The 16261-nt window shown below is 40.2% G+C and overlaps 1 protein-coding gene across 1 annotated transcript in view; it reads right to left on the bottom strand.

The window, feature by feature from the left end:
• Window positions 1-3171, bottom strand: part of spega (striated muscle enriched protein kinase a) — a 90501-nt gene extending 87330 nt beyond the window's left edge. The window contains exons 1-2 of the mRNA XM_049570263.1: window positions 2586-3171; window positions 579-1135 (exon numbers count right to left, since the gene is read on the bottom strand). Coding sequence (XP_049426220.1) covers window positions 579-960 — 382 coding nt within the window. The 5' untranslated portion in view covers window positions 961-1135; window positions 2586-3171. The remainder of the gene's footprint in view (window positions 1-578; window positions 1136-2585) is intronic.
• Window positions 3172-16261: the final 13090 nt, after the last annotated feature.

Below are 16261 nucleotides of genomic sequence, written 5' to 3'. Positions count from 1 at the left end.
TGAACAACGTCAATTTACAGCCACTAAAAGTGCTTGTTTTTGACACTGGCAGGCTCACAAACCCACCAGACTCCATTCAAATAAACAGTAATTTTAGCATGTTTAGATCCAGCATGTTTTCACATCTAACTGGGTGAATTAAGGGATTGTTTTAACTAAACCAAGGTTGGCAATTGTTGGAACAGTAAAAAAATGAAGCAAGACAGCTTTTATGAGTTTTACTTTGCTCCTGTTGACTTTGAGTGAAGTGTGTTTTACGATGATAAAATTACCATTTATTAAAATGCAGTCTGGGTAGTTTGGCTACTGTAATTTCAGGACCTTTTCTGGTTAGACAAACAGGAACTTACTCTTTAACAAAAAGGTCTGTCTCTGTAGGAATCCTCTCCATAATGTTGTCAGACATTTAGAATAACAATCTGAACATGCCAGTTGCAAAAACAAGCACTTTTAGTGGACATCTGTTTACAGCATGCCAATGCCTTAAGCATTACATGTTGCTGCCATCTATGGACCACAAAATGTTACCCTTAAAAGAAACTATTACCAAAGTGTTAATTTGAGTTACTTGTGATTACCTTCTCCTAGGTCCATAATGGCCAAGACAGCACTGCAGCTTGCCTCTCCCAGCTCATTGGTCGCCATGCAAGTATACAAGCCAGCGTCGCTCGTGCGGCAATCTCGTATCCACAACCCGCCTGAGTCCTGGGCTTCTGATGGAGGGAGGAGTTCATCGTTGTGGTACCAGGTCAGCAAAGGTTTTGGGAATCCAGCCACCGACACCCTTAGTCGGATATCACAACTTGTTCCTACTGCAGCTTTACGGAGTTTACGAATAAAAACAGGCGGCGTGGGTTCTTGCACTGCAACCCCATCGTCTGGAACTATCTGGTCCTTGGTGACTTTGGGCCTCTTGGAAGGGATGCTGAGATTAGGACTGGATCCAGGGCGTTCTGCCATCTTGATTTCTTTCAGACTTCTTTACAGACTGTATTCTTTATCTTGTAATTAACAGGGATATCAAGATGAGCTGCAGTTACTGAAGGCATCTTCTGAAAGACTCCATTGCTTCAGATATCTCTGGGCTCACAAGGAGTACAGAGGATGTTTGATCTGGACTGTTGCACTGGGGACTCTAATGACCAGAGAACATCAATCAGAATGACATCAAAGTTATGTTTAGATATTTTACAGTCTGACTACAGACACTGTTTACTTGAGAATGAGCTCATCAGATAAAATGACGTCATTGTTTACATGCTCAAATGGCGTAAATTAACTCATAGTTACATTTATGACAAACAACCTTTTGCAGCTATGCAAATAATAACATCCCAGCCATAAAAATGACAACTTGTGAAAACAGTTGCATCAAGTCTTATGTTGCTCTTGAAGAGCTTTGTCAACTCTGAGAAAATTACTTAAGACATCAGTGGTATCACTGCTTTGGCTTGAAGTCTACGAGTGTTTAACAAAGCTTGAGTCTTTATCCGTCTCTTGCAAGTCCCCCAAACATATGAGGGGAACTAAACTGTTGGAAAAATCTTCAGCAAAGCAAGGTATTACGTTAATTTTCTCATACACACCAGGTGTATCTGTCATTTTGATGGCAGTAGCACACAACTAATGTGACACACAGACATATGAAGACACTGTACGGTAGCCAGGATGTGAAAATTCAAGGAGTGAAGAGGGCATGTCCTGACACCTCAACCCATTATAAAAAAAGTGTCAAGACGCCACTGGTGTCTGGTCCCACATTAGCCAGGGTTGTTTTGAAACCTGTAATGTTATAAATTATAGAAATCTTTAGAAGGAGGTTGGAAGGATGGTCCTACCAGTGTTGTTTTCATTCATATACCTGCAACGTCTACATTGTATACCGTTCTGCTTTTGCTTCCTAAGGCTACTTGAAAGCAGCAGGGATAAGGAGCTGGTCTCTGGTTCACATCTGGGTGATGTTACTATATGTTGGATTTGTTTCCATTCATACCCAACACTAGGCCCTACAAAGGACTTCCCATCTCCTACTCACTAATATCTTTGATCACCGTTTCCATAGTAGTTCCTCTCCGTGGTGACGAACAAGTTACCACTGCTGTGTATTTGTCCTGGAGTTGTCACAATCCTGGCATTTCTAACTTTGGTACAGTACCTTAAGAAATATCAATATTCTGTACCAACGACGTATCTTTTCTTGGTTCATAGCAGAGAACAGCAGAATGACTGTCGTAAACTTTAACAATACAAGATGCAGAAAACGCAGCTGGTACCGGTGTATTGATACTGCCGAAAATGAGTATTAAGACTGTATCAAATATTCAAAATCAATATATATCAATACATTTTTGAAAACAATACTGACAGAGGTATCGGATCACAGGTTTTAGGCTCCCGGCAATTTCATTCATCGTTTTAAGTAATATTTAGGAAAATATATCAAACAATGGCAATCAATGGAATGCCATAATTACTTAGAGAATACATCATTTGGATTTTCTGTGTATGCAGCCTCATGATATCCAAACAAATATGTCATGGCTTAAAATAGACATTATTTGATAATAGAAAGAAATGCATCTTACCTCACTTTTGACATTAAAGTCGAAAAGAATCCCTTTGGACATCCCCACAAAGTCCAAGTTAAGGTAACAAGATCCATGGAACAAAATATTTCATCTCAAATCATTTGCTAAAGCCCGTGTCTCTGCGTGTCCTTTAGCGAGCACGGGCTGTAGGTGTAAGTCCACCCTAGATCATGTAGCATTAGCAGCCACTGCCATGGCCCCTTTCAACAGCTTTAACCCCGCTGAAGATTGGTGAGACAGCGAGACAGAGAGATCCTTCTTCCTAAATGTCAAACCTCTCAGGCCTTCTGCTCTGGTGTGTTTACAGTAAATACCTTTGAGTTCTTTGTAAGAAAACACACTTTTAACCTTTTTAGGCTTCTAAGTACTTTAATCAGCTCATGTTATCTGTCTCTCTCTCCCTCCCATCTCACTGCTTTACCCCCAACTCCCTCAGGTTGGGAACGACAGCTGCACCACCACGGATAGGTCACATTTCTTGGGCTGCCATGCATGACCTACACACACACACACACACACACACACACACACACACACACACACACAAGCTCCCTCACTCCAAGCCCTTTAGATAATGTTATCAACCAATATGTGTGTGAGTCTCTGAGTGAGTGTGTGTGTGTGTGTGTGTGTGTGTGTGTGTGTGTGTGTGCCCGTGTGTGTGACAGGCAGAGACAGCATGCGTGTGACAGTTGGAGTTGCTATAAAAAGAAAGTCTAAGAATAAAGACGTGACAGTGATTCATACAACTGTAGGGCAGTGATATAACAATACAAAAGAATATAAGTGGCTGGAACAATTGCAGTTGTTTCAGTCATGCTTAATACATTAATTTAACTTATGCACTTTAAGTTCATTTGTGGTGTTCTTATAAAAACTTTTGTCTTTCCCACACACTGATTTATTTGTAGTGGTCCGTTACTATATTAACATTGGCTGCTACATAGTGATTGTCTATTTAATTATTTTAATTTAAAATGGGTAAATTTTGTTTAAAGTTCCAGTGTGTAGCATTCAGGAGTATATATTTAAAAATTATAATTCAATAATTGCTGTCTTTTTGTTACCTTGGAATGAGGGACATACATACATACATAGGGAGTGGGTCCTCGTCTATTTAGACGGCCATGTTGTTTCAATGGTAGCCCAACCACTGTAGTTAGCAGCCCCTCCGCAACAAGCCAAACAGCATCAGAAAAACTTTTTTGAACTGCTTTGTTCAGCGTACAGCTAGACCTCTGTGGATAATTTGGCTCCCGGGAAAAAACCTCCTGAACAATGAACACTGAAGGAATTCTAACTGGGAGAAGTTGTCTTCATTCTAACTGGGAGAAGCTGTCTCTAGCACCCAATAACACAGCAACACATTTTAAGACTACGATGTAGCCTACAGCCCTGTGGTGGCGAGTTTTGCCTCCAGCTAACAAACTGACACCATTGTGACATCCGCCCTGAAAGGGTCATTATTAATCATTACTTCAAAAAACACAGAATCTTTCTCATTTATAACCTCTCACAAACCCAATAACACTTTAAACACAGATATTTTTTCTCACCTCTGCTCTTCAGTGTGTTGGCTTTGAAGTCGCACTTGTCCTGCAGATCTTCAAGGTTATTAATGCTCTGATCCGCCACCTGAAGAAGAAGAGAGGAAACTGGATCCATTAGTGACCATGTTTCATCTGTTTCATCTTATTCCATGCAGTGTTACCTGGACTCTTTCTTTCATCTCCATCACTTTGTTGTCCAGCTTCTGTTTCTCCACGAGAAGAACTTTATTTAGCTTGCCAGCGCTGCCTTTGGTTCTTCCCTTTTTCGTCCCATGGCTAGGAGACTACTTTGCAGCAGGGGCACAGCAGGCTGGTAACTTTTATATGTTTATTCCAATCATGACTTTTTGTCCCCCACCCTGATCCAAGTCATTTAATATTGAGTATCTGCTGATACTCAGTCCGGATTTAAGTTATTAAATTCAGTCCAGTGTATACGCTTGACAACTGAATAGCTCTGCAATGCAAGGTCTAGTGTGTAGGATTTAGGGACATCTATTGGCAGAAATTGCATATAATATTCATAACTATGTCTTTATTAGTGTATAATCACCTGAAACTAAAAATTGCCATGGTTTCGTTACCTTAGAATGAGCTATTTATATCTCAACTAGCTGGTCCTCTTCTATAGAGTCTGATATATCTCTACAGTAGCCCAGAAGGGATAAACTAAACACTGGCTTTAGCTTAGGCACCATAGTTGACCTACACACAATCTGTAACCTCACTGCTAGACGCCACTGAATTCTACACACTGGACCTTTAAGGGAAAAATGCCTGCATCCAAGCTCTTCCTTATTGTACTTTAAATCTATTTTTTTTTTTTTTTTTTTTTTACTTTTTACGAAACAAAGTTTAAAAAACAAACCCTCTCTGTAATATTTTTGGCCTCAAGGAAATGTTCTCTCCTTTAAAAGTATTCTGCAGTGTTTGTTACTTCAGTGCAGCCTTTGCCTGGGTTACCCTGAATTAACTGTATTTGTCATTAAGACACCTTTTGTGTGAATTACATTAACATATTATGTTAATCTTACTAGCATTTTGCTTGCAGGGCTTTTGTTGCACCTGTAGTTGCATGGACCCTGCCTGCGGAATAATAAATAAACAGTCTCATACTGCATTTTGGTGTTGTACGTAGTGTGTGGTGTTTCGCCACAGGCGACGCTCAGCTCCTGCTCTTAGACAAACAAGGAGATCAGTGGAGTGGAGGACAGACAGATAGCAGAGAGTCTGAGAGATGGCTGCACTCATTGCGCTGCTACGCATAAAAGCTTTGCCAGTAAAAACACCTGTATGACAGCTGACTTAAAACATACAATCAGACTGGGCTCAGTATAGCTTAACACAGCAAATACTGATCACTTAAAACAAATACCTTAATCAGTTCCAAAGCTGATGTTTGAGATCGAATCAGGACATCTCTACATTTCAGTTATCTTCCTCCAAGAGCCCTCTGTCAGCTTTTGTCCAGTGTCCACATACCCCTGGATGTGGAGCTATGGACTTAGTCATTTTTTTCCAGAGATTTCTTGCCCTTGTTTACTGAACATTTGTTTACTATGATTGGACAAACAACGTTTTGCGAGCTAACCAATCACAGAGGGATTCAAACATAGACGTTCCTCCGGAACATCCATTCTAGCATCAACACTTACAAAATTTGTTTTCCACTAAAACTGTTTCATTTTGTTGTATTTTATTTTTCACATATAACATGAAGAAGATACTCCCAAGCAAAACATTTCCAGATGAAGAGCTTACAGCTGTGTAATTAGGTGTGTTAAAAAGGAGTCCAGATTGTATCAGATCAGAATATCAATGTGTATCATGTGTTGAAATGCACTTGTGTTTGCTTATGCCAATATACTCAGACTTTTCCCACAGGAAATACTTGTTCAGACTTGTCTGCAAAGGGCTGTTGTACCCTGAGGTGTGCTAACACTGAGCAAAGACAAAGATTATTTTCCTAAATACACTGCACTTGTACAAATATTGGACTTTAGGTCACCAAGTAATATTTAGTAACTGTGGACATATGAGTCATGAGGTTGTTATTCTGAATTTATATTTGTAAAACGATGCAATAGACAGGGAGCAGTTTCACAGACTCGTGCTTTATTTTTTTGTTTGTTTGTATGTTTCCAATATATTTTTGGGACATGTTTTATGTTTACTGTGGAAGAAATAATGAAAGGGGAAGCTAGGGCAGCAAAGAGCTGTGAGCAAGACTCAAACCCGGGCCGCTGCAGAAAGCCATAATGGTATGCACTCTACCCGGTTAACTACTGGAGCAACCCACGTCAAAGATGACCCCTGTTGTAATCAAAGCTGTACAGTCAGACTCTCGAGTATTCAGTCACTACACTAATCATGCCTGTATCTGGCTTTTCAATATAGCCTGGAGTCATGCTCAGTCAGAGCTCACTCATTAGTTTTTAGTAGACTTTTTCTTTCCGAGTCCATTGCAATCTTAGATATGGTTCTGCCAATATCTTGTACAGGCCACAGCTGAGGGAGTGGGTTCTGCAAAGTCTTTTGGGCAACACCCGGGAGCATCAGCACAGTCCAGCAGGTGGAACATGGTCTTCAATGATCCACAGCTGCACATGTCCTCTGTTGTGTAGTTCCATGTTGTTGCCACTGTCTTGCACCTCCCCTGCTTCATATGTAGTCTGTTTCTAGAGTTCCATGTTGATGACTTGTTACAAGTCAAGGTCACCAGTCATGGTCATTAGTTCCTTGACAACTGTATGGTTTTGAAGAGCATGGTAGGTAGCGGAGAGGGCTATGGATGGTGTTCCAGTTATTAGTTCATGCACAAATCCGTCCTCGATGTGTTGGGGTGAGGTTAAGTAGCTGTCCAGTGCAGCAGCACCCAGCATGAAGACAGCTTGGTCTTTGGTGGCTCTTTGGGGGCGATGGGTCTCTGCCCAGTTTTTTGAGTGCGACAACTTCAGCTTTCCTCCAGGCAAGTGGTATTGTCTTCTGTGTCATATATGCATTCAGCATTTCTCGGAGCCAGGTCTGCGTTAGGCCCCAGGTGTTGTATCATTTCTGTCAATATGTCTTCAGTCCTTGCTGCATTTCTGGGTTTCAGCTTTTTCATTTTGGTTTCAAATTCTTGTGTTGTAAGGTTTGGTGAGAGGGTTGACTGGTTGTGGTTGGTCTTATAACACATATTTGCGGTGTTCCTCTGTGGATCGAGAGCAGTTTTGGCCACCAGCACTGTAATGCAACAGAGATTGCTGTGACCATTGTATTCATGGGAAGTGTGATTTGGTCTTCCAGGAGGCTGCAGATTGTGACCCGTGCTTTCCTGCTGTTGTTCATCATGTTGGTATTTTCTATCATCTCCTTTCAGATTTTCCTTTTTCCTTCCCTGCTGTCATTTATCAGAGTTTCTCCAAGTTCCATGGTGATAGAGGAGAAAGGGTCAGTATTATATTCCTTGTAGGAGACACTCAGAAGCTTGTACGGTGTTTCTGAGAGCCCGGGGGTTGTCTCTGTCTGGCATCTATCTTGGTCGTCTGGCTGAACCTTTCACCACTTCCGTGAAATTGGTGTATTGCCAGGATGGTATGACTCTTCCCTCCTGTGCTGGTTGCAATCAGCCACAACCTGAGGAGGTTGGCAGATGAGGGCAGGAAAAAGTCTTTCCAGTGGGTATCAGCAACTCTCTAAGGATCCCTGCTTCACCTTCACAGCATCACTTTAGTATTAGAACACCTACGAGGCCTTGATATTATCTCAGCAAAGAGAACAAAAGCAGGGTGTAAATATGCTGAAATATGCTGCTCTGCAACGTTTGTTCTACACGATTAATGCGACTGCCCAGTAATGTCATTATTTGTTTCTGCAGGAATAATTGGAATACTCTTTTTCAAGATATCCCAGCAAATTAAAAAAATTAAGATCTGATTCAAGCAGAGCCCTTCTTATTAATGAATTGTTGTTTTTCTTTGCGCCTAAGGTGTTGGAGTCTCTGAGAACTTATGATATGTCAGATTATAAAACAAAAGTGCCTGAGGAAAAGCTGATTGACTGAAACGTTGCACGGCAACAGTGAATAAAAAGACATTGTAGGAGCTGAGAACAGTGTGCAGTTAGTACTCTTTGTCACAAATTCTTGTCTTTTCATTGTGGGAGTGTTAAAAGCAATTACACCGAGAGACAGTTTTGCCTTCAGCATGATTTCAGACACTCTGCTAAATTCCATGACATTAAATAATCTTCATAGTTCGGTGCTGCCATACCAGGAAGTTTTACATCAAATTGGACCTGCTTGAGCTTATAAATAAAAAAATGTTGGTCATGGAAATAATATCAATTGCTTAGTAAATACTGTATTATACAATAGACTTAAGAAACAAAACAATATATTCCTTGCACTGTTTTGTCTTTTTTTGTCAGTGAGCCATGTTCTGGTGAATAAATAACCAATACCTTACCTATATGTTTTATACTCTCTGTAATAATGTGCTCTATTTCAGTTCCTCTATCATGTTTTTTTAGGCTCACTTATATTAAACTAAACTAGTTAAGCATGGTCATTTTTAAATAGTGACATTAAGGCTATGTCATTTGTTACTACGACATAAAAGCATCAGTGTTCATTTGTTTGAATGCATATAGTGTCAGCACATATGTGAATATTCCCCCTGAAGAGATTTCTCAACTTTAGTCAAACACCTTCATCCACTGACACCACTTTGAGTGAAAGTGCCACCCAATGTGGAGCTGAGTTAATGGATGACTGAACTTGAAAGGACCCAGGCACGCTTCAGATCACCCAGACTTTATCCTGCTTTTGGCAGGTTTGACTTTGAGGAGCTGTTGCTGTGGTGACAAGTCCTCCAGTCACAGATTACATTACTTTTCATTGCCACTGTGTTGCCAGGCCAACAGCTTTGGTCCTTGTTTGCTTCCTGTCAGCTAACAAACATACCAACAGGAAATACAAAGGGACCTGTTTAGAATGTTTACGTTGTCAAGTTTGTCAAGGTAGACCTTTTCTGATGGGGGATCAGTTTGAAATATTGCAGCGAGTAATGGAACAAGAAGGAGTAGCCACAGTGAACTGTTGGATGAAGAGCCGCCGGCGACAGGCTGCAAACCTCAAACTTAATTAGGTAAATTAACCAACTCCCTTTACTTTGCTCTGCTGTCTGCAGACTCATGCCACGAGCAGCATAATACCAGATAACATTTAGTCATAGAATGACTGTCTATTAAAATGACAATAGTTTGTTTTGCTGCCCCTAGAAGTCTGTGCCTGGCATTTCCTGTTACCACCACTAAGTACAGGTGTCGCCAGATTGACCCGGACTGAAATCTTACAGATTGCCCCATTAAAACAAGCTTTACCTTCATACATACAACAGAAATTAGAGCTTTGTTTACAGGTTTCAAATCTCAAATTGTTTTCATGACAAACACCTAAAGTGGAACACCTAAAAAGATTCCTTTGCTTATTTGAGATTAAAGGAAATGGCCAATTTAGAATGAAAATACAGACAGTACTTACTTACCCTCATGCCGACAAGAAGTCCAGTCTAGTTTTTTAATCCACAAAACTCGTTCAGGGTATCGGGGTATGTTTACATGGCAACTCACACGAGATTCGAGAACTAGCACCACCACTAGTCATCAGTTAGTCTCGCGCGAGTTGCCATGTAAACATAGCACTCCTGCAGGGCAGGCTAATTGACCATGGTAAGAAATTATGCTATGAAAGTGGAGTAAATTACATCTTTTCAAGTCAATCTTGCATGTCGTGGCTTCGGGGCATTTGAATTACGACGGACAAGCCGTTCTGACGTTTTTGAAATACATTAGCTGAGTTTTATTACATTTTCAAAATGTGGGTTCCATGCACTTCAAGTGTAGCTGTTATTCCAGCTAGCTGTTATCCTCCTATACCCCGAACAAGTTTTGTGGATTAAAAAACTACACTGGACTTCTTGTCGGTATGAGGGTCAGTAAGTACTGTCTGTAATTTCATTCTAAAGTGGCCATTTCCTTTAACTACCTTACGCCACTGACCAAGACCAAGACCAAGAAAAAGCTCCATTCTCTATCAAAACTGAAATTTAAAGGGATAGTTTGGATCTTTTGAAGTGGGGTTGTATAAGGCACTTATCTATAGTCAGTGTATTACCTACATGAGATGGCAGTCAGCATGCTCACAATTTGGAGAAGCAAGCAGTAGTACTTGTTAACAGCTTCAGTTCCCATCTATGTATGCCCTTGTTAAGCCACCTGACTCCATTGACAAAATTAGTCATTTTACCTCCCTGAACTAGGTAGCTGTTGGTTTTCCACTGCTTCAGTCAGTTAGGTTTGTTTGAGCAATTGTGTGACTTTGGTCAATCTGAACTAACCCTTTAAAATGCCAGAGTCACACAATAACATAAACACACTAACTGATTGAGGCAGTGGTAGACCAGCAGCTCCTGTGTTCAGGGGTGTTAAATTAGTGTTTTTCTTAATGGAGTCTGGCTTTGAGGAGGGGGATATAACAGTTTCTGCTCTGTGTTGGAAATCACAGCTGATGGCAAGTTAAAGGTAAAGCAGTAAAAATATTCTAATTATGGCATCCACTCTAACTGATACTATTTTTTTTTTTTACTTTTTTTAAGTGGCTAAAATGTGTTTTGCTGTTGCCTTACTTCACAGTAGAACAGTTATGCAAATCCACTGGTTCATCTTCACAAAATTAAGGTAACAATTTGCATGCATTTTTAATGTAGTTCCAAGTCTGGCCTTACTTATAATCTGACAAACTCAATTTGTTTAATACAACCAACACAATTTGCTTTGACCTCAAAAACCACACTTCCCAACATCTAATGCCACTTGGGTTGGGAACCAGAGGGTCGCCTGTTCGAGTCCCCGTCCAGACCACAATATGGAGCGTGGACTGGTGGCTGGAGAGGTGAGAGTTCACCTCCTGGGCACTGCCAAGGTGCCCCTGAGCAAGGCACCGAACCCCCCAACTGCTCAGGGCGCCTCACCAAGGGCAGCCCCGTCACTCTGACATCTCTCCACTTTGTGCATGTATAGGTCCTGTTTGTGCATGTGTGTGTCTTTCGGACCTGTGTGTAATTGACAAGCAAGAGTGAAAACATTGAATTTCTGCTCAGGGGGATTAATAAAGGAAATAAACTTAAACTTAAACGTTATCCACTAACCCCGTGTATCTTTTTTTAAAGTGACAGAAGACAGAGTAGTTGTGCGCACATCTAATCCTGCTTTAGGTCAGGTGCTGGATAATAGGGGTCCATGCAGAAAGAAGAAGAAAATCTTCCTCAGGCAACTTCAAAAGAATGAATTCTTCAAAAGAATGAATTCTTTTGAAGTTGCCTGAGGAAGACCATTTGGGTCGAAACGTTGCTTTTTTAGTCATTAAAAACTTACTGGGAGCTTTAATTCAGTGTGCGGATTTTCTTCTTCTTTCTTTTTTTAAAGTGTACATAGCTTAGGTGGGGGGCGATTAACAGCAACTGTAGGTAGTACACTGACTATGGAAAAGTACCTCATACAGCCCCACTTCAAAAGATTCGAACTATTTCTGTTTGACTTATTATTTTCCAAAACTACAACACAAGGTAAATAATGTTAAAATCATAATGTTAAAACATATGAATATACTACTGTTACTACGGTTGAATAATCTCTAACAATATGATTATATAAAAACAATCTTACCTTAAGGTGCACATCTTGTGAATTCCCTATCTGCTGCAAGGATACGCAGTTTGTCACATGATGTAATATTTCTGCAGGTGTAATGAGTGGGAGTACTGCAGACTGCCCAAGGCCACCTCAGTGCTGTTCATCTGTGAATATTCTCCACACAAATTCCTCCAGTTCAGCTCTGTGTAAGAAAAGAGACCTTGGTGAGTATTTTTTTGTTACCTCTCATCTCAGTTTCATACATGTTGTTAATATTTTAGTATTATTCGAGACGTTTTGGTAAACAGAATTTTTCATCCTTGTTGTTGTCCTGGTTTGGGGGAAGGACAGCTAATGGGAGTGAAGAGGCAACAAGTATGCAGTGCTCTCATGTTGACTGAGCCTAACATTCCTCTGAGAAGGTAAAAAAAAAGAATTTAAAACATGTAATACCAACAAATAATTATCACAATGACACTTTAAACTCTTTCAACACATCAACAGGAGTTACAACAGAAAAGAGTGTGAGCTTCCTGTTAGCACAGGCACTCTTGGAAGCAGTTCCAAGTGTGACTGTTTCCAAATATCTAATGAAAAATTATTTCAGCCAAGTTTGAAACATCTAGTAATATACAAATTCCAAAAAAAGGTATGACTTATTATTTAAGTAAAGTGTATCACTGCATGCCTATGTCCACATGATAATGAAGAGCTATCACTCTGACTGTTTTAGCAATTACACCCAGGAGGAAATGTGCAGGTCATGATCATGGGAGAAGAGTGGACAGTCATAGAAATGAGCCTCATAGTATTCAGAAGTGTTATATTATTAAGAAGTGTGTCCATAAAACACCATGAAACAAAACAAGAGATTAAAAATGAAGAAACTAAACAGCTCTTTTTTTTGTTGGGACATTTGTGGCTTTCCACAGCACTAGGGCTAAAAATTAGAATCCCAGCACAAATGACAGTAGCCTTAAATCAGTATTAGTATCCTTCATTCAATACCCATGAAGTGAATGAATCAGGGTTGGTAAACATTTTTGTCCATCTGCCACTGTGGCTGTTTTTGAATCCACCAGTCACAGTGGCAGATGGACAAAAAAGTTTACCAAGTCTTCTGTTGGTAACACATTATATTACTTCATTACTGCTAAAAAAGTAATATATTACTGTAATATGTTACCCCAACACTGTTCCTAAGAGTTCTCCTTTGCATCATACGTGCATTTGGCCATGTCATTGAGTTAGTTTGCTGTCTCTCTCAAGTAGCTGTCCATTCATCACTCACTCTACAGCAAGAAACTGAACTTCAAAATAAAAGCTCTGTGCCAGAAATTCATTAGACTTAAAAATAAGGTGTTTTTACAGAACTAATACTTGTGAGTCAACTACATGACCCACCAGTTGGGAACCACTGCGATAGATTACCATTGTTTTTCTTTGGCTAATGAGTGTGTGAAGCAAGTCTCGCAGCCACTTATACATATTTCACCAGCATTTGGCTGATGCTAATTTGCAACCCTTCAATGGAATAGCGTGTAGTGCAGACATTCAAATAATTTGGTAGCTTCTCGGCACACAGAACTGACAACTTGTTGACTTAACCACACCACAGACTAAATGGGTTGTAGCTGCAGGTGTGGGAGTGTGTGCTAAGTAGTGGGGACAGTTTGTGAGAATCTTCCAGCACCATAGATATTAATAATACTCAGATACTGGATGGCAAGATGGCGCCTATTTATTCCAATGGAGTTGCTGGCCTGGCTCATATGCCAAAAAGGTCTCTAGCTTCTGGGTTTATTTCTGTGGTATGCAGCCCACTGAATATGTGCAGTCGTGTTTCTCTCACTAACCCTGCCCACGAGTTCCCACTTGGCTCATAGACTTTACATTGTGATGACGTCAGCCATATTTATGGCTCATGGAAAGTTTTAAAATATTAAACATCCATGGATTAAAAAAAAAATCATGATAGAAAGAGTCATAATTGACCTTACAGTTTGAGGTGTCCTATCAACAGCTTTGAGCAGTTTTAATGTTGGTGTGAGTTTGTTGAGACCGTGCAGCTCGGTGCTGGATGTTGGCCGCTGCTGTTGTGTTAGCTCATGGTACCCTGGCAGATGTTGAACTCACTGTTCACAGGAGGAGAGCGTGCCCAGAGAAGCAACTGAAAGTTTGCTGATCCGTAGCGGAGTTGGGACAGTCAGGAATCAGACCCCAGCACAAAATGGATCAAATGTAGGATTGTTTGACTGGAGAAGCTCCCATATATTTTTCTAACCTCAACAAAGTCCATGAAAAGACCAAAATGAACAATGAATTGATGTAGCCAAAGCCCATAGCTTATCTGTGCCACAGAGCTCCATTGTTGCCCAGTTGGAACAAATGCACTGTAAAAAGGAAGAACTGACAGGTGGACTTTCAACTTCTCGTGAGATTTGTTGTTGATAAGAAATGTAAGATGTAAACCTCATTGTTTATATTTGAGTAAATGTGCTTTCCATTACTCCATTTGCTCTAAATAGAAATTGTTAAAACTGTTAAATTAAACATTTGATCCTACCATAAGACAGACTTTAAACTTATTTTCTCAGGCCTGTCTTTAGTGGATACAATAAAACGGCTCCAGGAACACACACACACATGATAATATTTTGAAGTATTAGTCACGCTAGGATATCTACATTTAATTGTAGATAGAATTATCTGCAATTAAATTCAATTCTGTTTAACCCCAGGGCTGTTCACTGTTTGGTTTTAGCACGCTCCTACTTCAGGATGTATGAGCTCATAGGAACCAAATGAATAAGACGTTGTATAAAGAGCTGAGGTCTGCTGTCTCATCATCACTTGCTACGGCTGACAAAATGCTTTCAACAAGATTGACAATCATCGCCTGTGAGTACACGACCTGTTGTTGTCTTTAGTACTCCTTAACTGTGTCCTTTATAGGATCCATAATATTTTAAATGTTTGTTTTTTTATCTTTTAGTCCTGGCTGCAAGTTGGTGTTGGACATCTGATGGTAAATTCTTACAATTTATATCATTACTTTCCTTAATTTACTATTGTTTGTAACTTTCTTTTTTTTTTTTTTTTTTTGTGCATGTTCAACTATATGTTGTGTAATGTCAAGATTTATCTATCTCTGTAAACTTTATTTTGTAAACTACCATTCATAATTTTGTTTTGAAAAAATAATATTATCCAGTATTTGACAAAAAAAAAAAAAAGAAACTTTTCTTCTCTTTTCCTCTCCTGTCAATTATCTCTCAGCTCCCTCAAACCCATCCAAGTTGGGAACCTTTGCTCTATAAGTGTGACTAAGTGTGTCAAATGACTAACAATGTTTTGCTGCAGGACAACTCTACTTTGACGCGAGCTGCACTGCCATGTGTTATCTATTATTTATTCATATTTTAAAGTAGTATCACATCCACTTACCCTGACCATTCCCATCCTTCTCCTACCATCACCAATTATTACTATTTTGCTGTTTGATCCATGTTTTCTGTATGTTCAGCTGGAGGAAAAGTGACTCAAGCGCTGTCCATGCAGCATGGTGTGCCGAAGTATGCTGACAGCCCAGGTCTCACGTAAGAACTGAATACACCCGGACATGTTTGAAAGGGTCAAGCTTGTGTAAGAATTTTTGTTTTCTGTTTATTATAGTAGTTCAGTTTGTAGATTGAGAAAGAATTAAGGATTTATGGTGTTGCATAGACCCTACGCACGTAGCCTACACATGTCGCCTATGCCGTTGTGAGCATTTTTACTTGTGCAGTGGTATGTCTGTGTCACTCTGCAGTTACACCTCCAAAACACTAGTTGCAGCTGAGGTTTCTGTGAAGTGCTGTAAAGTTTAGTTGATTCAAAACACACATTAAACATGGCTTAATAGAGACAACTTCAAACACAAGTACACAAATTGGCTTCACTACAACGGTGCCGTAGCATTGTTCTGACCTCTCAATGTTCCGACCTCTCATTAGTCCGACGTCCCGTTGTTCCGATATGTGATTATACTGGGCTATACTGTATTTGTGTACCATAGAGGATCAGCAAAGCAACAAAAGTAGGCTACTGGTCGAGATACAAGTGTCATAGAGAGAAGAAAGTGAAACACCATAACCTCCTGTTATTAACTCTGGGGTTGGGGTTGTGTGGGGAGCTTTCCGCGGTGCTGAACGGCTCCCGGCGGGTGTATTTCTGCCTTGATGGTGCGCCGCGACCGGCTCTGGGTCAGCTGGAAAAGGCTTGAGGCGAAGCAGGCTCACGGCTTATGTGTTTGCTACTTTCTTTTTCATTTTAACCCACACCATGATTTTTTCCTAACCCTAACCAAGTGGTTTTTGTGCCTAAACCTAACCAGACCTTAACCACAGGGCATCGTGATGACTTCGGAACAACGGGACTTTGGAACAATGAGTTTAATATGGTCGGAAT

Source organism: Epinephelus fuscoguttatus, linkage group LG24 (genome assembly GCF_011397635.1).
Source record: "Epinephelus fuscoguttatus linkage group LG24, E.fuscoguttatus.final_Chr_v1".
In the NCBI taxonomy this organism is placed as follows: Eukaryota; Metazoa; Chordata; class Actinopteri; order Perciformes; family Serranidae; genus Epinephelus; species Epinephelus fuscoguttatus.
This window is presented reverse-complemented; position numbering and strand designations above follow the sequence as displayed.